This window comes from Heterodontus francisci, chromosome 8 (genome assembly GCF_036365525.1).
Source record: "Heterodontus francisci isolate sHetFra1 chromosome 8, sHetFra1.hap1, whole genome shotgun sequence".
In the NCBI taxonomy this organism is placed as follows: domain Eukaryota; kingdom Metazoa; phylum Chordata; class Chondrichthyes; order Heterodontiformes; family Heterodontidae; genus Heterodontus; species Heterodontus francisci.
This window is the reverse complement of record NC_090378.1, coordinates 34,877,303-34,900,785: the sequence shown is the minus strand read 5'-3', so window position 1 is coordinate 34,900,785 and position 23,483 is coordinate 34,877,303. Positions and strand designations below refer to the sequence as shown.

The following is a 23,483-nucleotide window of genomic DNA, read 5'->3' as shown; positions in this document are numbered from 1 at the left end:
TGGACCAGGCCACATAGCTGACCAAAAGGTCATGGAGCAAAGGCAAACAATATGTTAATATGTGTTGAAAGACAAAGCATTAGTACAGAAAAGGTGTTAACGGACTGAATATTGAACAGCAGCAAGTGCAAACCTGAAAAAAAAAAGTGGGTAAGCAAACTGAACAAACCAAGATGAAATGAAATAAATGCAAAAAACAAAAACAAAAAAAAAATTGTAAAAGAAAAAATAACTAAAAATGAAAGTAAAATGGGGGGGGGGGGGGGGGGGTGGGGGGTGGTGGCTGTCATGCTCTGAAATGATTGAACTCAATGGTCAGTCCGGCAGGCTGTAGTGTGCCTAATCGGTAGATGAGATGCTGTTCCTCGAGCTTGCGTTGATGTTCACTGGAACACTGCAGCAATCCCAGGACAGAGATGTGAGCATGAGAGCAGGGGGGAGTGTTGAAATGGCAAGCAACCGGAAACTCAGGGTCCTGCTTGCGGACTGAGCGGAGATGTTCCGCAAAGCGGTCACCCAGTCTGCGCTTGGTCTCCCCAATGTCGAGGAGACCACATTGTGAGCAGTGAATACAGTATACTACATTGAAAGAAGTACAAGTACAGGTAATTTGAAAAGTATTTTTCAGAACCTTCTTTAGGCAATCCTGGCAAGAGAGAAGCTACTTTGTGTGAACATGTGATACTTGGAATAGCCAGCAGTATTTCCAATACTGCCTTCATCAGCATCAACTAAAGCTCTAAACACACTGTAAAGTATGCAAGGAGAACTTCATCATATTGGTTTGTGGTTAGACCCCAGGTTTAACATTTTTCAAAAGAAAATGTGACAAGCCCTCCTGATAGACTTAGTCAGTATTATGCTGACTACACTTTAGGAATGTATCACATTTCATATTTAATGAAGAATAATGCAAACGCAATACATTTTTGAAATGTATGTGTAATTTGTTTATTCACAAGTTCCCATTTGAGATTTACATAGTGCGTTCCTGTCAAGTTTTCAGAGCCAACTTCAAAACAACTTATTTGCTATATTTCAGAAATAATTTATGACATCTCACTTTAAATATCATAACCCAAATAAACTGTAATGAATTGCACATTTGGAGGTTTGGAATATATCAAAACTACATCTGCACTTATTTTTAAAGCATATTTATAGCAAAGTATTATTAGATATTATGTTAGATCATGATCATTTCAGCACATCTCCAATTAGAGAGTATCGTGTTTTGTCTTAAGACACTAGGACTAAAACCTTTGCCCAATCTGCATAGGTGATAGAACCCCTTCTTTGATGGAAAATAAATATCAGTTAGTTATAACACTCTTTCACTTGTGAAGCCTGGATTAGAATACAGCTCAAACACACAGGATGGTCAAAGGAGATTTCTAGGCATTCTCAATACATTGCACATCAGTGATTCACTAGTATGTGTATAAACAAACACACAAACTACTTTTGTACAATTTGCCAAATGGTGCTACAATAATCAAGTTGTAATTTCAAATATTGCAGTAGTTGATTGCTGGTTTAAACCAACAGAGAAGATTGTCAAATCCACATTACAATTTTGTTATTCAGCTCCAACGGTAACTTTTTAAAATTCTCTTAAAATATGGGGATCTAAAGTCAACAGGTGCTTCATCAACAGTGCCATCACATAGAAAAATAGAGGTTTGTGCTTGCAATTCCTCAGTAGAGATGTTGAAATGGGGAACTTTATCACGGTGGGGGGGGGGGGGGGGGGGGGGAGAACAAGCAATTTCCACCACCAATTTAGTAGACTTCCTTGCATTGAATTGCTGTATTGTCAGATGTGAGAGACCAGACCACCTGCTCAGTTGACATACTGTGGCGTGATTGGGAAATAAACAATTTGGACAAGGTTAAGAATGTCTGTGTGCTAGGTGTAGCAACTTATTTAATCTGTTCATTATTAACACTTTTAAGATTCCTGTTTTTATGTGGTAGCTATAGTGAAATCTTAGAGACATATGCACAGAGGACCAAAAACAGAACGTAGGAATAAATGGGACATTTTCAGGTTAGCAGGTTACCAGTGGGTGCAAGGATTAGTACTGGGGCCTTAGTTACATACAATCTATATTAATGACTTAGATGAAGGGACTGAGTATCATGTATCCAAGTTTGCTGACGATACAAAGCTAGGTGGGAAAGTAAGCGGAGAGGAGGACACAAAGGGATAGATTAAGTGAATGGGCAAGAAGGTGGCAGATTGAGTATAATGGTGAAATGTGCAGTTATTCACTTTGGGAGGAAGTAAAAAAAAGAATATTTTTTAATTGGTGAGAAACTATTAAATGTTGGTGTTCAGATGGGTTTTGGGGGTTCTTGTACAAGAAACATAAAAAACTAATGTGCAGGTGCAGCAAGCAATTAGGAAAGCAAATGATATATTGGACTTTACTGAAAGGGGTTGGAATGCAAGAATAGGCATGTCTTGCTGCAACTGTACATAGCTTTGGTGAGACCATACCTGGAATACTCTATAATTTTGAACTCGGCTCCTAAGGAAAGATACATTTGCCTTAAAGGGGGATGAAATGAAGGTTCACTAGATTGATCCCTGGGATGACAGGATTGTCGAATGAGGAGAGATTTGAGCAGAATGGGCTTATACTCTCTGAAGATTAGAAGAGAGGTGATCTCATTGAAACATATAAGAATCAGAAGGGGCTTGACAGGGTAGATGCAGAGAGGCCATTTCCCCTAGCTAGGGAATCTAGAACTGGGTGCATAGTCTCAAGATAAGGGGATAGACATTTTGGATTGCGATGAGGAGACACGGGGCGGCGCAGTGGTTAGCACCGCAGCCTCACAGCTCCAGCGACCCGGGTTCGGTTCTGGATACTGCCTGTGCGGAGTTTGCAAGTTCTCCTTGTGACCGCGTGGGTTTCCTCTGGGTGCTCCGGTTTCCTCCCACATGCCAAAGACTTGCGGGTTGATGGGTAAATTGGCCATTGTAAAAATTGCGCCTTGTATAGGCAGGTGGCAGGAGAATTGAGGGAAGGTGGGGATGTGAGAGGGAAAATGGGATTAATGTAGGATTAGTGTAGATGGGTGGTTGATGGTCAGCGCAGACTTGGTGGGCCAAAGGGCCTGTTTCGGTGCTGTATCTCTCTATGACTCTCTAAATTTCTTCACTTAGAGTTGTGAATCTTTGAAATTCTCTCCACCAGAGGTGTATGGATACTCAGTCGTTCAGTATATTCAAGGTGGAGACCAAAAGATTTTTGGACTAAAAGAATCAAGGAATATGGAGATCGGGCAGGAAAGTGGAGTTGAGGTCGAGGATCAGCCATGATCTTGTTGAATGGCTGAGCAGGCTCCAGGGGCTGTATGGCCTACTCCCGCTCCTATTTCTTATGCTCTGATGTTCCCCAAAACTGATACCCTTTGTGTTATAATGCTTTATCTGAAACTCTGAGAAGTCAAATACTACTTCATCACATTCAAAGTTCTGAACTTCAGACACACCCATGAGTTGCCAGTCTTGAGTAAGAGGGGATTATCCCTCAATGCTGCAAAAATCTAGTTCGAGACAATATTGTTCAGAGAAACTGGTAACAAAAGTGCCAAAATACAATGTAAGGCTTTCAGAGTCATCCTTTTTAGGTCCATAACAAAGGTAATATGGATTTATATATTAAACCTCTCAGCGTTTTCTTCAGAGTTACACAGGTCCTAAGTCTCTGTGCTTCCATTTCTCATCAACGTGCCTCCAATTCCATGCTGCTCGATCTCAGCAATGACTGACATGTGTTTGAAATCACTGGGTTTATGGTTAAATGTCTCCACCAGATTGAAGATCCTTTGGCAGTCTGTGGCGTAAAAGAGTTGTGCTTCATTGGCTAGACACTGTGCCTCTTGTACATCCTGTAAGTCAAAACCACAAAGTTCAGTAAATGCCCCATTATGACCCAGGCTTTCCAATTGTAATGCTGTCAGCAACCCATTCATTTTAAGTTATTGTGACATTACGATTAGAAATTTAAGACCTATTGGTAGTTCCATCTTCTTCTCCCTGAAGGAATAATTCAAACTGAGACATTTACACAGGGGCAAGCAGACTTGCAATATTATTTACATTTATCCTGTTTACAAGTGCCCATTGTTCAGATTGGCAAAGACTGAAGTGTCCTTGTTAACTCATTGATTTCTGCCTGACTGTAAATTGGGGCGACAAAGGCAACAGCTTCAGATTTTTGTTAATTTGCAATCTACAACATTTATTAATCTTCTAAAAGCACTGTCTTTTGCCATTATTAAACAGCTTAACTTAGCTATCACTTCTGAAGATATCACTTACAAATCAATAAATCAAGCCGTAATGTTTTATTCTTCTTAATCTTGAATTATTGTTTTCTTTTTATTCCATTCAACAGTTTTTCTTTCTCTTTGAAACACTGATTTGCTGTGGTACGGTGTGCATTTGCATGATTGCCTGCTCCACTTGTAGCAACGCCTACCCAGTCTCAGTTGACGTACATGAGTTTGGAGTGGCCAAGGGATGCTGAATTAAGCCTTTTACTACAGGAGGGTGAAAAGGAAATCAAGGACAAGTCCTCCCTGAAACTACTTTCATGAGTTTCCTCCAATTTTAAAGTGAGCGTCCATATCAACTGATTTTCTGTGAAAGGGATACACATAAATAGGGTTGATATCGCGCAGCTCTGCAAGCTAGCTAACAGCGCCATCTGTGGGAGATCACTATTAAATTAGACAAAATATAACAAGAGCACTTATTGCCTCAAAATGTCTTCAGTAATCAGCATGTACCCATTATACAGAAGGTAAACACTACATAATTTTTTGAAAAAAACCCTGCTCATGTAGGAGACAAGGAAAGGCTTTTCCTTCCAAAACAGCACACGCACATTGACTATTAAATGTAATATTCACCAAAGAGCAGCCAGTACTGGTCATTTCTTTTTAACCCTATAATAGCATAAATGGAAAATAGCAATAAAGGATTAATGCAATTCTAGCCATAGTGGTTGTGTTCTGTCTGTCTATACCTAACCCTATAACTTTCAATTCCACTCCCAACCAGGTATCCAAAAAGGAGTTAATTGCCACAGCAGTCACTACTTTTGATAGCGATTTATCCCACATTTACTATGTAGCAAAAGGAAATCTCTTACCAGAAATGTTGTGTCTATTTCTGCAGTAAGAAGCACAATGCCCTTCTCCTTCTGGAGATCAGGGTAATGATATATTATAAGCTGACTTGGTGAATTCTCCCCCAAAGACTGCAAGGCAAAGAAAAGAAAACATTGGAAAGGGCAAAGAGAAGCCTAAGAAGCTGGTCACACCAGTGGTTCTTGAATAGTTGAATAGAGGCTTGGTCTGAAGACAAACTGCATAACAAAGAATTAAAAACAGTGGTTTAGTGCAACTGCATTTTAAAAAAAACAATGATTTCCCCCTGCACATCCCAGCTGCTGCTGAGACACACATACACACCTGTTGCAGGCAAGCACCCAGAGCAGAAAGCATGTCTGCCCAAATGCACCATAAAATATACAGACACAAAGCCAATGTTACGATTCACCTCCTTTGGCTATATGACATGCAAAGTTGTGAACTTAAAAAAAAAATGTGGGACATGAAACGAAAAAGATTGAGAGCTCATGAATTAGAGAGACTGACATTTGAGCTAATATTACTGAACATAAGTATACAGTACTGACCAAACATCAAATTGAAATGCAAGTTAAATCAGTGTTGGGCTAGCTATCGTTAAATGTTTATTTTTGTTAATCTGTTGAATTTTAGAAAAATAAGGACAGTTTGGGTTCTCAGCAATGCTGCAAATGTGAAATTGTGATTAGACGATGTAAATTGATGCTTGACCTTTTGCATATTCATTCTGGGTGACATGACATTTTTGTATATTGAAATCTTCAGCATTTTAGAAAACCTATTTGGAATTACTGAACTCTCCAAAGTTTTAGGTTAGATTTAGTATCATATATGGACATCCATGACCCTTTTTTATGCAAGGCTGACAATGCACACATTATACTTAGGAAGGATCTATTGACCTTGAAGGGAGTGTAGTGCACATTTCCCAGAAAACTAGGACTTCAAGGGTTAAATTACGAGGAGAGATTACACAAACTCAGGTTGTGTTCCTTGGAATTTAGAAGGTTAAGGGGTGATTTAATTGAAATTTTCACAATATTAAGGGGAACTGATAGTTTCTTTCTATTATTCTGGACAAATGGAAAGGGGTGTGGGTGGCTCCCACTGTTCATCACCCAATGAAAACAGTCATGTTTTGTTAAAAATGGTGAGTTAGTCCCAGAGTGTTTTTTTTTTTTAGGTCAAATAAACAGACAAATGATAGTTTTTTTTTTTAAAACCTACGAGAAAACCTATTTTTACACAATTCCTGAAATGGTCGCAACCTTACCCACACACATACACAAGAATGGATACACAGAGAGAAAAGGGTAGGATATTGTTTAAAGTCCAAAATGAGGTAAGTGTTCATGGCTTACAGTAAAAATCCATCACAGAGTTTCTGTTAGGAGACACATAGCCCTCTCCCTGGTGTGACCACATAATGGGCCAGGATATGATCAAGATAGCTATCGATTGATGTCTTCACAGCCATCAGCAAAGGTGCACCAAGGGAAGTCACCCCACCTAGGTGGATTGTTTGTTGCGCATCCATCATCTTTCGTAGATGGAAGGATGCCAGCCAACAACTGATGTCTGAAAGGGGACAATTCTGGTAACACGGTGCTACTTCACACCTATTTTTCTTGGTTTGGGCTGTGAGTTAGTCTGTCTTCAGAATTCTTTGTTATTTCATTCATGTTGATAGACAGGATGGGCCGAAGGGCCTGTTTCTGTGTTGTATAACTCTATGACTCTAAGAGTCATTAATATGCATTAGTGCTCCTTTCAATTTCAAAGGGATTCACCCCAGAGCTATTTCAGATGAGGTTAACAAGTTCTATTTTTTCAGACAAGTTTGTTCATTTCTAGTACAGGAGGGGTCATGTGACCACTACATTTTGTCTGTGGTACAAATGTCCATGTTCTTGTGGTTCTGTTTGACAGTTGACTTTTCAAATTCATAATTCTTCCATTTCATTGTTAATTTCATCACGGCTGCTTCCGTGCATGACATTTTGACTGGTTGAGGAATTTAGGACTCGGGGACAGAGCCTAAAATTACAGACAATCTTTTCAGGAGTGAAGTTAGGAAACCCTTCTACAGGGAAAGGGAATTCACTACTGCAAAACTGCAGCTGCTGCTACGTCAAATGTTAATTTTAAATCGGAGATGGATAGATTTTTGTTAACCAGGGCAGCACAGTGGCGCAGTGGTTAGCACCGCAGCCTCACAGCTCCAGCGACCCGGGTTCGAATCCGGGTACTGCCTGTGTGGAGTTTGCAAGTTCTCCCTGTGTCTGCGTGGGTTTTCTCCGGGTGCTCCGGTTTCCTCCCACAAGCCAAAAGACTTGCAGGTTGATAGGTAAATTGGCACTTATAAATTGTCACTAGTATAGGTAGGTGGTAGGGAAATATAGAGACAGGTGGGGATGTTTGGTAGGAATATGGGATTAGTGTAGGATTAGTATAAATGGGTGGTTGATGTGGGCCGAAGGGCCTGTTTCAGTGCTGTATCTCTAATCTAATTAGGTCACAGGTTAGCCACGATCTCACTGAATGGCTGGAGGGGCTCCGGGGCTAAATGGCCTAGTCCAGTTCCTATATTCCTAGGGTCTTCCTACTTTAAGCTATATGTGTAAAAGCAGTTATCTGCAGGTTGCGTGGCTAGCTACCATTTCTTTTAAAAAAGATGCTGTCAATAAAGTTTCTTCCCTTTAACAGATCACCAAAAACACCATAACTCTTATATAAAAGTTTTGCTGCTCACAAGTATCTGTTACGCTTTGTTACAGTTGGAAAACAATTTACAGAAAAAAAACAAACCAGGAGCCTGAAATTTACAAATACACTCACCTTTAATTTACCTCAAGAATTTACAGCCACAATTACCTGGATTCCCAAAGGGAGTGCCTGGGACAGAACTGATTAGCTAAACCCAAGACTACATAAGCAACACCACTGGAGAGCCTTTGAACATGTCCAATCACACATTAGTCTTAAAGCCACGTTAGCAGTTAAATATCAACTTTGGTCTCAACTAGATATTACCTGCAAGCACCACAGGAGATCCAATTATGAATAAATTCACTGAGATATGCTATTTTCACAGTAGTTATTTTCAAACCAGCATTAATTCACAGCCTGAGAGTTTGATTACACGTACTATGTAATACATAAGCACAGCAAGTCAGACACTCGATAACGAGGAGTATGTTAGATTCACAGAGTGAGACTCATGTCCAGAGATTCTTTTTTTTTTTTTTTAAAAAAACTACACAGGAAAGTGCTTCAAATTGTCCAAAAATTGCACATATCACAGAATTTGCTCAAGGACGTCATAGGTTAATTTTACCAGGCTCCACTTCCAGTATGAAGCCTCAAACAGCAATACAAACGCATAAAATTACAACCCTTTTCTATACTTGTCTTGTACTGATCATCTGCCGCTAGAGGTTGCAAACACACAATAAAATGCAGTTTTGACCCACCCATGCACTCTTTAGGAACGACTGTGTTAAAAAAAGAGCAAGTTCTATATGGTACCCCTTTTTAGCGACTGTGATGGGGTAAGTTTGATAAGAGCAGATATCATTATCAGAAGTAACTGTTAACACATCAACAGTGCACCAATGAGCTGCCAAAGGAGTGTTTATTCTAACATCAATTTATTACTCTGGAGCTGCTCTTCCACCCTCAGTCACATACCTGAATATTTATTAGAGAGGAAAAGTGAAGCTCCGTCGCAGACCACTGACCCACAAAGAACTCATAACCTGCTTGTCTTGGCAAAGCATACAAGAACTGGAAAAAAAACAGGACAATTATGAATATGTGAGCTGCAGGAACGATATGAGGAGCTCTCGCTTATGGATTTTTTTTTTTTTACATGGAACACATTAAAATGTACAGTTTGGAATCCTGAGCTCATAACAATAAATGACAAGCCACACAGATGAAAGCAGGTAGGGTCTGCCATCAGGAACCCATTCTAGAATTTAGTTACCAAGACTGGAATTATTTTGTCCGGTTATTATTTCAAGTGCCAAGGAAATTGGGACACAATATCATACCTCTGAACTTAGCCATAGCAAAGTTTTGAACCTGGGCTGCATCACAGAGTAGAAATGTAAAAAGGTGCAAAAGGGAAATGCACCCTGATTACTGGATTGCTTCTACACAATATATTGGGCTCAATATCTACTCCATTGCTAGATATCAAAAAGCATGTGCCAAGTAATTCTTAGACTTGAATACGGTTCCCATGTTCGGTGAGGTTCTTGTAAACTATTGCGCACATCTGGACATAATACAAAAACAGCTGGTTTGATGGACGATCCCAATGTCTGCTTCTAAATTCCAGCCTCTCCTCGCTCTTCTCCACTCTGGGCAATTGGATCTGTCCTTTTACCAACACCAATACGGTCTGTTCTTTTTTGAATTTTTCAATCATATTCCTTCTCAGCAACATATGCACTCTCCTTCCACCTCCCTCCATCCATCCATCCATCCCCAGGACAGTATCCTTTGCCAGGGCCCCAACAATGCAAATTTCTTTATCTCCTTCCATTTTCCCCCTTCCCTTCTACAAGTAATTCCTTTTACTCCTCCGAAGTGTAGAAAAGTATTTCCCCAGGAATGACCAATGGAACCTGTATGGAACATTTGGAACAGGAGCAGGATATTGAGCCCCTTTCAATAGATCATGGCTACTTGCACCTCAAAGGGCCCTTGATGCTCTTTCCTAACAAAAATCCCTCTCTTCTGTCTTGAAAGCTCCAAATCCAAAGCCTTTTAAATCTTAAAATAATACATTTCCATGGTCACAGTTGAACAAACCTTTTTAAGAAATTCCCATCATCACTCAAATACCATGCAACCAGACCCACAGCCACCCTGCCTCCACTTTCCACCATCAAGGAACAGGGAATGATACCAGCCAGGAGAAGCAGGCAGGATCAGGCCACAGGCCAAATGTTAACAACTCCAAAGCAACTGTGGGGGGAAGCAAAAAAGTCTGGAATTCTGAGGGGTAACAGTGCCACCTACCTTGGAAGACTCAGGAGGAAAGTTTTATTTATTTATTTAGATAAGCACTGAAACAGGCCCTTCGGCCCACCGAGTCTGTGCTGGCCAATTTACCTATCAATCTGCAAGTCTTTGGCTGTGGGAGGAAATTGTAACAAAAAAGTGCAACAGACATGTGACAGAAATAGCATACCAAAAAAAGTGCATCAGAAATATAATGACAAAAGTGCTACGGAAAACAATTGTTAATTATGAGATGTGCCTGCAATATGTAAGACTTTTATTATACTTGATTTGCCTTCATTTTTGGTATAGATTTTTCAATTTTTGTGATCAATTTGACAAATTGAATGCTTGCAGCCCAGAAAATTTGAAGCACAAACAAAATTTCTACTAATGAAACAAGCAGACCCCATGTATTTTTTTCCACAATTCAACTACTCAGAGCCATATATAATTTAAAAACAGATCACAATATGTTGATTTTGGACAATAATGTTTACTCACAGTGGGGCATTTCTTCAACCTGCTGTGCATCAGATCAAATGTTGCACCCTGTTAAGAAAAAAACCCATTATAAAATATGCAATTTTAAAGCTAAAGACAATTTTATCACATGATACTTAAATGAAAGCCATACTCACAGGTATTACTGCAGAGATAGTATTTTTCAGAGCAAAATACTGATTCCAAATCTGGAAAATATGTAAATATGAATGGAGCACATCAAGGACATTTCCAAGAATTACATAACTTTTGAAGCTAGGAAATGTTCTTTTTCAACAGTCAGACCCATAAACATGCAACTTTCTCTCCCTTCCCCAACAAAACACACCCAGATTAACAAACTGTCCCAATGCATATCCGCACTAATCAATTAAATAATGTAAATAAAAAAGACAATAGGATATTTAACTTTGAAAAAGAGGCCTTCTCCTCCACCTGGGTAACATTTTGCAGGGTATAAATGATTTCCCACTGTTAGAAATGGTTAATAACCTTATAACATCTTAAGAAAATTAATTGATTATAGAAATAGCTCCCTCTCAAGAAAAATTCAATAGCAGTTTGCCAAGGACAAGACTCTAGCACAGGCTCTACAATAATACATTCCTAAAGCTGATAAGATGGAGCCTCGTACCCTCGCTAGATAAGTTCCTGGCAGAAGTTTACAAACAGTACCTAACAAGCGATAAAGCCACAAGATGACTTCAGGGACAGAATGATGGGCATGGCTTTTAGTATCTGTCCCTTGATAATTGGGTAATTGCAATTGATGTGATTAACAAGGGACACCTACCAGCCCTAGAAATAAAGTATAAAAATATGCGCTCGGGGGTGAAATCAGTCTTCTTCGGACAGAGGAGAGGTTCCTGAAGCTCTGCTTTGGACTAACACTTTGGTTAGCTCATGAAGACTGAGGACCCTGAGGACTGAAGAGACCACCAACACCTTGCCTGCCTCATCCTTTGGGGAAATTGCTAACACCGTTCTGCCCCACCATATGATCGGTGATCCGGATGCTTTTTCTGTCTATTTAGCTTGTACATCAAATTTAAGCTGCTGGTTCTTAATAAACTACTTTAAAAACCACATATGACATCAACTCCCTTTTTGTCTAATCTGACTGTCAAACCAAATCTTACATCATATAAAGGCACCGACCTAGATTTTGCAGTTGTAATGACACCGAACTTGTCAGCGTTCGCTGTCATTACAATTGCGAACCTGACAGCAACTTCTGGCATCTGCACGTGCACAGTTAAATGTGGAAATCCAGAAGCTGCGGTCAGTGATGCCCTGCTCCTCCACAGGGTGCACTGTTATTTTTAATTCTTTCATGGGATGTTAGTGTCTCTGGCAAGGGATGTTTTCCATCCCTAATTTCCCTTGAGATGGGGTGGTGAGTTGCCATCTTGAACCACCGAAGTCCATCTGGTGTAGGTACACCCAAAGTGCTGTTAGGAAGGGAGTTGAAGGTTTTTGATCCAGCGACAGTGAAAAAAACAGCAATTATAGTTCCAGGTCAGGATGATATGTGACTTGAACAGGAACTTGCAGGTGGTGGTCTTCCCATGCATCTGCTGCCCTTGTCCTTCTAGGTGGTAGAGGTTGCAGGTTTGGAAGGTGCTGTCAAAGGAGACTTGGCAAGTTGTACCATCTTGTAGATGGTACACACTGCTGCCATCATGTGCCAGTGGTGAAGGAAGAGAATGTTTAAGATGGTAGATGGGGTTCCGATCAAGTGGGCTGCTTAGTCCTGGATGGTATCGAGCTTCTTGAGTGTTGTTGGAGCTGCACATATCCAGGCAAGTGGGGAGTATTCCATCACACTCCTGACTTATGCCTTGCAGATGATGGACAGGCTTTGCGGAGTCAGGTGGTGAGTTACTCGCCATAGAAAGCCCAGCCTCTGACCTGCTGTTGTAGCCACAGTATTTATGTGGCTGGTCCAGTTAAGTTTCTGATCAATGGTAACCCCCAGGATGCTGATGGTGGGAGATTCAGCGATGGTAATGCCACTGAATGTCAAGGGCAGATGGTTGGATTCTCTCTTGTTGGAGATGGCCATTGCCTGGCACTTAAGCGGCAAGTAACATTTGCATCACACATCAGCCCAAGCCTCAATGTTGTCCAGGTCTTTCTGCATGTGGACACGGACTGCTTTGGTATCTGAGGAGTTGCAAACAGTACTCATGAGCGAACATCCCCACTTCTGACCTTATGATGCAGGGAAGGTAACTGATGAAGCAGCTGAAGATGGTTGGGCCTAGGACACTAGTCTGAGGAACCCCTGCAGCAATGCCCTGGGGCTTAGATGCTTGGCCAACAACCCCAACCATCTTGCTTTGTACTAGGTATGACTCTAACCAAATTCCTGCAGATGAAAATCTTAGAAATCATATGATTTGATGTGAACTTCCACATTTTACATCATTATTCTCACTGCAAATACCCTTGAAAAAGTTACACCTTGTTGAATGAGGTGTAACTAGGTTTTTAATGTCATTCCAAGTCATTATTTCTGAACAGCTTCTTTGTCCCCGAAAAATTAATTTTCGATTTGTGGAATTGCAAGTTCTCTACCATATCATTCAATAATTTTTTTTAAAGTTCATTTCACCTTGTCCCTTAATCCTATGTGTATGTCTCAATCTTTATTTCACTCCCTGTAAAAATAATAAAAGTGAAGGAATTGACTTTTACTTCTTTGTTTGCTGTCTAAGAATTCTTCAATGAGACTGGCTGCTTGATGACATCACTGATACTGGACACGAGGGATCCCCTACAGCCAATGTTGGAATGAAATTATGGTTGGGAAGGTGAAATCCACGCCAAATAGACCATCAGATCTTTGTGGGCAGCTTTCTTAGAGTTCAGCAGCAAGCACGGTCACTTTACCCACTGTCCATAAGACCCGGGCCACGGTATAACTGAGCTACACAGACCAGCAAGATTTGCACCCAGCCTCTGCTGGATTAAACTCAGTTGACGTGACAGTATGAGCAGTGCACTTTAATTGATTTTTTAGTAATTCTGAGCTAGTTGCAGCTGCAATTCATTTCTAATGCCATGAGATGGCCTTCATTATTTCATCGAAAAGAAAGAATTTTTGCTTTGTTTGTGTGCAGCCAGTGGTTTCAACTACCACAAAATATCTTGTAATAATGCTCCAATTATTTTGTTTAGATCAAAGTTGACCATATTTGCAACAAATGATGTAGCAAAATAGTTTAACTGCAGGACTGTAAAAGCCTATCACACAAGAACATACCCCATCACTATTGTTATTTAAATAGACATAAGGAGGAGCCCCAAACATACCACTGAAGGTTAGTTTTAATCTCTGTCCATTCAAATGCAAGGCTGCACTGCAATGGTAGTGTTAATCTTACTACACACCATCCCCAAGAATTTGTAGTGTTAATACAGTCATTGAAGTGGAGAGAGATTTCCTCCTTCAAAGGATCATAGGAACATGAGACCATTGAGCCCCTCAAGCCTGCACCACTATTTAACTAGATCATGTCTAGTCTGTAGCTCAACCCCACTTACCCATCTTTGCCCCAATCCTTTGATAACTTAATATAACAAAAATCTACTGATCTTAGTCTTGAAAATTTCAATTTATCAAGCATTCAGTCTTCGGGGAGAGCTCCACATTTCTACTGCCCTCTCATAAGATTATTATTTTCTCACACCAAACCACAAACAATAAAACATACATGCTATACAATTCATGTTAATCCAGTAAACATGCCTGAGATTACAAAAGCTGGACACTTTCTTCTTGATCCTTTTACGTTTATTTCCTTCTTTAATGGGGTTGGGTTAATAATGCCAAATGCCAGATTTTTGCATGCTTAAAAACTCAAGCTTATATTGATTGCATTAAATATTAAATTGCGATAGTTGTATATAGATCAAAAAGACTTTAAAGATTGTATTATGAGGCTCTCAAACTGTGCATCAAAATGAGAAACATGAAGCTTGTTAATGACAAACCAAATTATATGCTTTGATAAAGTGACTGAATCTTTCTTTTTAAAATCTGACTTCTTACTTTAAATACTCACCTGTCCTATTTCATCTGGAGATTTTTCTTTCACCATATCCAGACTGAGAATTGACTGAAGCGTCTAAATCAAGAATAAATAAGATTCAACAAACCTGACAAGTCAAGTCAGCAAAGGAAAAACAAACAATGAAGGCTATTGAAGTTGGAAATGTTGATTTATGTTTAGACAAAGCAATCAGGTACAATTACTTCACATTAAAAGTAGTGAAAGTTGTTTTTTGTTTTTTAAATCTTCTTTATCTTTCCTCTCTGAACTATATACCATTCCATGGTTGATAGGGCGAGATGACCTATGCAAAGATAACTGTTAGTCTATAATCAGAAGCTAGGAAGTGCACTAGAGTTATAAGAGTTTTTCAAGCATCTGCTGAAAAGCAGCTCACTTCTATTTATCATGGACTGAGGAAAATTCAAAACTCCATATTGCTAACATGTATACCAGGTGCTCAACACAGAGACAGACAATCATAGCATTGATATTGATTCAACAGCAATTCAATTCAGGCTTACAACTGCAAAATTATCTCAATCTAATCGCCCAAGATCCCCTTGTATTATTCTGCAATAATGAGATCAAAACAATTTCTGGTTTCGCACAGTGCTAATCTCAACTGTCATGATTTTCATTGAATTGAGCCAAAATATTACCAAAAAACTGTGAAAGGCTGCAAATAAATCTCATGCTTCAAGCAAAGTCATCAGGTATGACAGCAATGAGTGAATTTCTCTAGTAAACTAAAGCCTTAGAGTTTCAGGAGAAAGGACACCTCTTACCTTATCCTTATTGAAACCAATTCTCTTTCCAGTTGCTCTTTCACCTAGTTTTTCTGACTATGAAAGAAAAAAAAAACAAATTAGCATGCAACAAAATAACTCAAACGCAATCAAGTTCTGGCCATCCCAGGACCTAACACCATCTAAACATTCAAGGCTTTGAGCATCTTACAAAGCACACAGCTGCACTCAATGACAATCTGCTGTTCAAGTCCAGGCATCTGGTACTTCAATTAAAAGAGCCTTCAAATGCATCCGTGATACTGATCATTGATTTAATTTCACACTTTCTATTTACTGACACCTTCTACTTAAAAAAGAATTTAAGCTCAATGAACACAACACAAAGCATCCCAAAATATTTTATTCATAAAATGTTCATACGTATAAACACAAATCATTCCAAATTGATTTTCACATATGAAGTCTACATTGCATTGAAGAAACCTGAAGAGGTGCTGCTATGAGAAAACTGTAATGCAAAATGGTTATGAACTGGAGATAGATTCTCCACATTTAGTGCACCAAAAATGCTTTGTCTTTCTCTGTCCTGGTGTGACAAGTTAACCTATTGGTAAGTTTATGAAAGGCTGAGCATAGAATTGACTCATCCAAATAGTCATAACTAAAAATACATTCTAAAATTAGTTCAAAAAGCAACCTTATTACAAGATAGTTTGTAAAGCTGCAGTGATTGCCATTAGAGGGCATCAATTTGAAGGTGAGAGAGCGCAAAATTAGTAGACCCAGATTTTGCATTGAGAACAATGGTGACGCTAACAGCATTTAACATTATTGAGTAAAATGAACAATAACTTCCAGAGTCTGCACACGTGCAGTTAACATGGAAATCTGGATGGTGCAGTCCAAGTTACTCTGCTGCTCTACAGACTGTTCTATACCAGTACCTCGCAGATAGACTTGGCAGTGAAATCCATGTAAAGGTGAGATGGTTGCTGCACTTACCCACTAGTTACACACTAAACACACTAGAAAAAGTTAGGGCTGCTGCATTCAGGTACAAGTATTTCTTTTTAAAGAGGTGTGATAAGTTATAATTACCGCCAAACAACCTCTATGGCACTGAAAATTTAGTTTTACAAGTGTGGAATCTCATCCCTTCAGAATTTAACTGGTGTTGAAGATACTTTTTCTGCCTGTCTTTATCTTTCTCAATTTCATTTGTCCTTCCCTCTCAATTTCACTTTCTATACATGATTTAAATTTAATTTTTACTTCCTGCTTTAGACTCTGCATGTCTCAGAGTCAGAGTGATACAGCACTGAAACAGGCCCTTCGGCCCACCGAGTCTGTGCTGACTATCAACCACCCATTTATCCTACATTAATCCTATATTCCCACCTTCCCTCAATTCTCCTACCACCTACCTACACTAGGGGCAATTTACATTGGCCAATTTACCTATTAACCTGCAAGTCTTTGGCTGTGGGAGGAAACCCACGCAGTCACAGGGAGAACTTGCAAACTCCGCACAGGCAGTACCCAGAACCGAACCCGGGTCACTGGAGCTGTGAGGCTGCGGTGCTAACCACTGCGCCGCCCTCAGTGAGAATTCTTCAATTCTGATTGCTGAAGAATCACATTGTTGCTTGACCTAAAATATGAATGCTCCCTCCCCCACCCCACCCCCCATAGAGGCCATGCCCCATTGACACCCAATGACAAGTTTCCACTCAAAAGACTATGAAAACTCTGGACAGCTATCAGTGAACACCATTCCTTCACTGCTGACTGGAAACTTTGGACCATATGAAAGAATGCAGCACACTCCACACTTGGAATTGATTGCATGTAGGTAATCTCAACTATTCCTAACTCAATACTGACAGTTCCCAGACAGGTGCAATTTTCATTCTTCCATGGACAGATGCCTGTAATAAGCCAAAAGACATGCAGAGACTAAAGCAGGAAATATAAACTGGAATTAAATCATGCACAATAGAGGCTTAGCAATATGACAAAAAATAGCCATTAAAAAATATTTCACTGACTTAACTGCTGTCACAAAAATTATAATATTTGACTGAATGTTAAATGGAGTTAAAGGGTTAGGAAGGTCCAGGATGGTGAAGCTAGTTGAGATGCTCTTCATCTACATACGGTCAGTGTCTCAAACAGCCTCTGCTAATCAAATCCTACTGCCCAGCGTCACATGCCAATCCTGGCTGAGAATTGTGGGTAGAGTGTGAAGGCAAGTATCTGGCACCTGAAAACCGGATGTCTCCAGGCAGGTGGAGCTCGTCAGCCTTGGCTGGCAGCCTACCTACGAGAAGGAAAATTCCAACTTTAAACCCCCAACTATGGGCCAAATAGTCCATCAGCTGATTCTGTTCTTCTGCACTGACAGTGCCAACAGACTGGATGGCTAAGTGGAAAGGGCAGCTGAGGCTCTCCAGCTTGCTTAGCTCATCTAGGAGAAGGACAACTCCAAAATTAAAACCTGCATCCTTTCAGCTGCTCGCTTGTAGCAGACGTTGTACCAGTACAACATTAAGTGCCTCAGATGAGAGAGTGGGAGCGGCTCTGTACAAACTTCACCCACTTAAGTATAGTCAACGTACACGTTGTTCATCGATCAAATCAAACAACATATCAGACCACCAAGCCCTGAAGTGATGGGGAAGTGGCAACAGGAACAGGTAGAGGATGCTACTGGCAGTCTTCAGTCATCACCCTGCACACAGGAGGCCTCATGGTGATGATCGCTCTCCACAAATCAGGGCAGATGTGGAGCTCGTATTCTAAGGCGATACAGCAGACCTTCTTAGCTACAGTGTTGTTCTCCCCAATCTGGGGAAGGAGAATAAAAGGAATCTAAATACAGCCTAACCTCCCTTTTATTTTAGATTTCCAGCATCTGCAGTATTTTGCTTTTATCTGAGAGCCTGTAAGTTGGACCCCACCACATAGCAAGAAACAACTACAGACGGATCTAAATGGAGACGTCTCTGTCACCAAGCAATCTCAACAATCGAGTACAGAGTCAGGTCCCTATACGACAAACGAACATGCTGCAAAGTCAGTGCCTTCACCCACCCCTCCAAGGGCAACTTCATATGAGATGTTTGCAATCGGATCCACAAATTAAGATTTAGTTTAACATCACTTGAGACAAAACCAACCTAGACAGTGAACGCTTATTCAAAGTGATGAGAGACTCCACCGTGTTAAATATTTATCAAATCTTCAATAGAAAAGGATATATAGAAATTGAGTATTGCTGAAACATGCTGTCAAAGCTTTTCGCCTTGCACTCATCAGGACAATCCACAAGAATAGCAATGTAAGGGAAAAAAACTTTATTCTGTACAGGAGTGCTGATTGGATGGCAAGTGAACTCTGATTGGTAGAGGCATAGCCATGGAGAATGCACCAGTTTACGGTGACTGACAGTTAACCGCCAAGCTTTGTTTGAAATTTAAACATGTTCTTTCTGTCCGTAAAGAACAGGGCCCTGTGTATTAATATATGTAGCAACATGTAGTGTTCGCCACTAATAGGATGCTGCCGTCGAGCCAAAAAGATGTTCGGCCTATCACACAAATGAGTAATGTGATACATGAATTTCAATGCCACTGTGATGTTAGGTTTTTAGGCCGTACATCTCAAAGACTGGCGGATCGTATCAAACAACATGTCCCTTCCACTGTTCACAACAGGCAAGGTACAGGCTGTACCCAACCATCCCATGCTTGCAAAACTCATAAGTGTCCAACATTAGATGCGATTCCGCGATTTGACATTTGTTAAATAATCCTCAGTGTGCTAAGAATTACACTGACAACCAATTTAAGATTGTCAGTAGGGCTCGCAATGTGGCGCATTTGTGCGTACTGGAAGCTACGTATATTAATACACAGGACCCTGTTCTTTGCAGACAGAATTTGCACACATTGCACCTGTTCCAGCTAAACAAAATAAGTGACAGCCATTCACTGGTCAAGGCATTGTCCTGCGGAATGAACCAAACAGAGCCAAGCTGCCTGGTTTAAATTTCAAAAAGCTTGGCAGTTAACTGTCAGTCACCGTAAACTGGTGCATTCTCCATGGCAATGCCTCTACCAATCAGAGTTCACATGCCAACCAATCAACACTCTCTTCTCATACAGTATAAAGTTGTTGTTTTCCCTTACATTGCTATTCTTGCGGGTTGTCCTGACGAGTGCAAGACAAAAAGCTTTGACAACATGTCTCTATTTTCAGCAATACTCAAGTTCAATACTACCAAACGAGTATTTATATATAGAAATGAGTACCAAATTACTTTTGCTTTTTGAAGTAATTAGACTGATTCTAAAAGAATGAACATGATTACTGTGAATTTCAATGGTGCTTCTCCTGCTCTGCCATTATATTTAGAGTCATTGTAATTTACAGCATAGGAGGCTGCCATTTGGCCCATTGAGTCCATGCCAGTTCTCCGTGGAGCAATCCAGTCAGTTCCACTCCCTCGCTCAATCCCCACAGCCCTTTAAGTTTGTTTCCTTCAAGTGCCTCTGTCTTCACAAAGGAAAGGGATGATGCTGACATTGTAGTAAAAGAATATGAAATATTAGATATGAGTAGGCATAATGAGAGAAGTAGTATTAGAAGGTCTGACATCCTTGAAAGTGGATAAATCACCAGGGCCCGATGGATTGCATCCCAGGTTGTTAAAGGAAGCCAGGGAGGAAATAGCGGATATGCTGAGGATCATCTTCAAATCCTCACTAGATACAGGCGAGGCGCCAGAGAATTGGAGGTCTGCAAACATTATACCATTGTTTAAAACAGGTGCGAGGGATAGGCCAAATAATTATAGGCGGTCAGTCTTACATCAGTGGTGGGTAAATTGTTAGCATCATTTTTGAGGGACAGGATAATCTGCCACTTAGAAAGGCATGGACTGATCAGGGATAGTGAGCATGGGTTTGTTCAGGGAAGGTCATGTCTTACTCACTTAATTGAATTCTTTGAGGAAGTAACAAGGAGGATTGATGCGGGTTGTGCAGTGGATGTGGTCTACATGGATTTTAGTAAAGCATTTGACAAGATCCCACATGGCAGACTGGTCAGAAAAATGAAAGCCCATGGGATGCAGGGGAGAGTGGCAGGTTGGATCCAAAATTGGCTCAGTGACAGGAAGCAAAGGGTAGTAGATGTTTTCGTGAAAGGAAAACTGTTTCTAGTGGCATTCCACAGGGCTCAGTGTCCGGTCCCTTGCTGTTTGTGGTATATATTAATGATTTGGACTTAAGTATGGGAGGCATGATTGGGAAATTTGCTGATGCAAAAATTGGTTGTGTAGTTGATAGTGAAGAGCATGGCTGTAGACTCCAGAATTATATCAATAGTTTGGTTGAGTGGGCGAAAATGTGGCAGATGGAATTCAATGTGGAGAGGTGTGAGGTAATGCACTTGGGGAGGGCAAACAAAGTGAGGGAATACACAATAAACAGGAGGATATTGAGAGGGGTAGAAGAAGTGATAGATCTTGGAATGCATGTCCACAGGTCCCTAAAGGTGGCAGGACTGGTACATAAAGTGAAGAAGGCATATGGAATGCTTTCCTTTACTGGCCGAGGTACAGAATACAAAAGCAGGGATGTAATGCTGGAACTGTAGAAGACGCTGGTACGGCCACAGTTGGAGCATTACGTACAGTTCTGGTCGCCACATTACAGGAAGGACATATTTGCACTGGAGATTTACAAGAATGTTGCCAGGCTTGAAAGTTGCAGCTATGAGGAAAGATTGGATAGGCTAGGGTCGTTTTCCTTAGAACAGAGGAGACTGAGGGGTAACTTAATAGAGGTGTACAAAATTATGAGGGGCCTAGACAGACAGGAAGGACCTGTTTCCCTTAGCAGAGAGGTCAATTACCAGGGGGTACAGATTTAAGTTGATTGGTAGAACGATTAGAGGGGACATGAGGTAAAACTTTTTCACCCAGAGGGTGCTGGTGTCTGGAATTCACTGCCAGAAATGGTGGTGAAGGCAGACACCCTCAAATATTTTAAAACATAACTGGACATGCACCTGAAGTGCTGTAATGTGCAAGGCTATGGACCAGGTGCTGGAAGGTAGAATTAGATTGGGCAGCTAGTTTTTCAGCTGGCACTGACATGATGGGCTGAATGGCCTCCTTCTGTGCTGTAATTTTTCTATGGTTCTATATCCTTTTGAAATCATTGATTGTGTCCACTTCCACCACCTTCGTGGGCAGTGAGTTCCAGGTCATTACCACTCGCTGCTTAAAACTGTTCTTGCTCACATTTCCCCTGCATCACTTGCCCAAAGCCTTCAATCTGTGTCCCCTAGTCCTTGTATCATTACTTAATAGAAACACTTTCTCCTTGTCTAGCTTATCCAAGCCTGTCATAATCTTGTACACCTTTTTACAAATTTCTCCTCAATCTCCTTTGCTCCAGTGAGGAAAATCCCACCTTTTCTACCCTAACCTTGTAACTAAACTCCCTGCAGCCCTGGAACCATTCATATGTAAACACCATGGCTGCTGAAGTTATGACATTGGAATAGGCTAAGCCCTGAGGAAATTTGCAGTTTTTGCAGCTCAGTTTCATATGGTGTGATAACTAATATAGGTACTTTGCTGATTACCATTCAAGTGATGTACAGCGATGCTGCTCCCTTACACTGTCCCACCCAATAATTCCACCCAGGCAGTTCCCTAAATATCATCCTTACTACTAGAAATGTTCAAAGAAAATAAAAACAGATCTCACACCCTAACAAAAAATGATTCAAGAAAATATTGTAATTCATGAACTAATTGGTATGGGGCATTCTTAAAGAGTTCCTTTCAACACAATTTAGGTACGACATATTTTAACAAAGATGATTATAAAGATTCTTGCCTTCTCTTCCATGAGTTTGATAAACTCGCCCTGTTTTGAACGTCCTAATGGGCGCCTCATAATGTCTTCCTTGTTTACCATACGAGCCTCATACTCATCTGGTTTTGTCCTAGAATACAAAAATATTTGCATTTAAGGGGAGGCTTAATGCATGCATGAAAGAGAAGAGACTGGAGGGACATGGGAGCGGAGTGGGAACAGGTCATTAGAATAGGACCTGCTGAGTATTTCCAGCACTTTCTGTTTTTATTTTATATTAGGGGGCTTGAGTGGCAGATAAACACCAATAAAGGCCAGTTTGGCTAAATTACTGGTTTTTCTGTTGTAAATTCTACAGAACTAAGAAACAACTCGCCTAAATTGGAAAAATGAGGCCCCAATCTAAGCTACTATTTTAACAAAATAAGACGCTATATAAATGCAAGTTGTGGTTGGTGGATAGTATCAGCCTTATTACGCTGGTCCGGTTTCAGTAGTTTATAGGCTCAAATACAAAGACTTTTACAATGAAGTTTGGCACTTTTATCTTCGTTTTGAAACGGATAAACATGCAGTCTAGCAACAAGCTTCCATCACATCTGTACACTTTCCCATACGTCCCTGCAGAAATGTCCCTGGCTGTGATACCAGGAGTGATAACAGTCCTGAGAGGGATTCATTTAAACATGAAAATATAAATCATATTAAACCACAACAGATAACGGTCCCTTCTCCCTCACCTCCGCAACTCCTGGATCTTGGTCTGGTACTTGTTGTAAAAGGGATTTTTCTGCAGCTCCTGCTCGGCCTGATTTAAAATGCCAGACATGGAGAAAGTACGGAGCTGCTCAGAGACCACACCGAGTCCTAGAGGAAGATGACAGCGGCTCCTGACGGCCAGGGTCCGGTTAGTGAAAAACCAAAGCGCCCTGACCGCCGCCATTTTATCCGTCTCCGTGTACATTACACAGCACGGAGGGAACCGCGACCCAGGAAAAACGTTCCCCCTTTCAACCCTAAATTATAGCCTCGAAAATTGTGAATAAATGCTTCTTTAGTTTCATTTTATTATATTAAAAGCGCTCCTGAGG

At 40.6% G+C, this 23,483-nt stretch overlaps 1 protein-coding gene across 2 annotated transcripts; it reads right to left on the bottom strand.

The window, feature by feature from the left end:
* Positions 1–926: 926 nt before the first annotated feature.
* Positions 927–23,370, bottom strand: atpaf1 (ATP synthase mitochondrial F1 complex assembly factor 1). Of its 2 annotated transcripts, XM_068036931.1 has the most exons (9): positions 23,133–23,370; positions 22,414–22,522; positions 15,536–15,592; positions 14,760–14,822; positions 10,827–10,877; positions 10,690–10,737; positions 8,863–8,958; positions 5,172–5,279; positions 927–3,903 (listed from the first exon to the last, which is right to left on the bottom strand). In XM_068036931.1, exons 1-9 carry the CDS (start codon positions 23,354–23,356, stop codon positions 3,712–3,714), a joined length of 948 nt encoding a protein of 315 aa, XP_067893032.1. In that variant the 5' UTR covers positions 23,357–23,370; the 3' UTR covers positions 927–3,711. The 2 variants fall into 2 exon arrangements, with proteins under 2 accessions (XP_067893032.1, XP_067893033.1); XM_068036932.1 differs by lacking the exon at positions 22,414–22,522 and having other exon boundaries at positions 23,133–23,227.
* Positions 23,371–23,483: the final 113 nt, after the last annotated feature.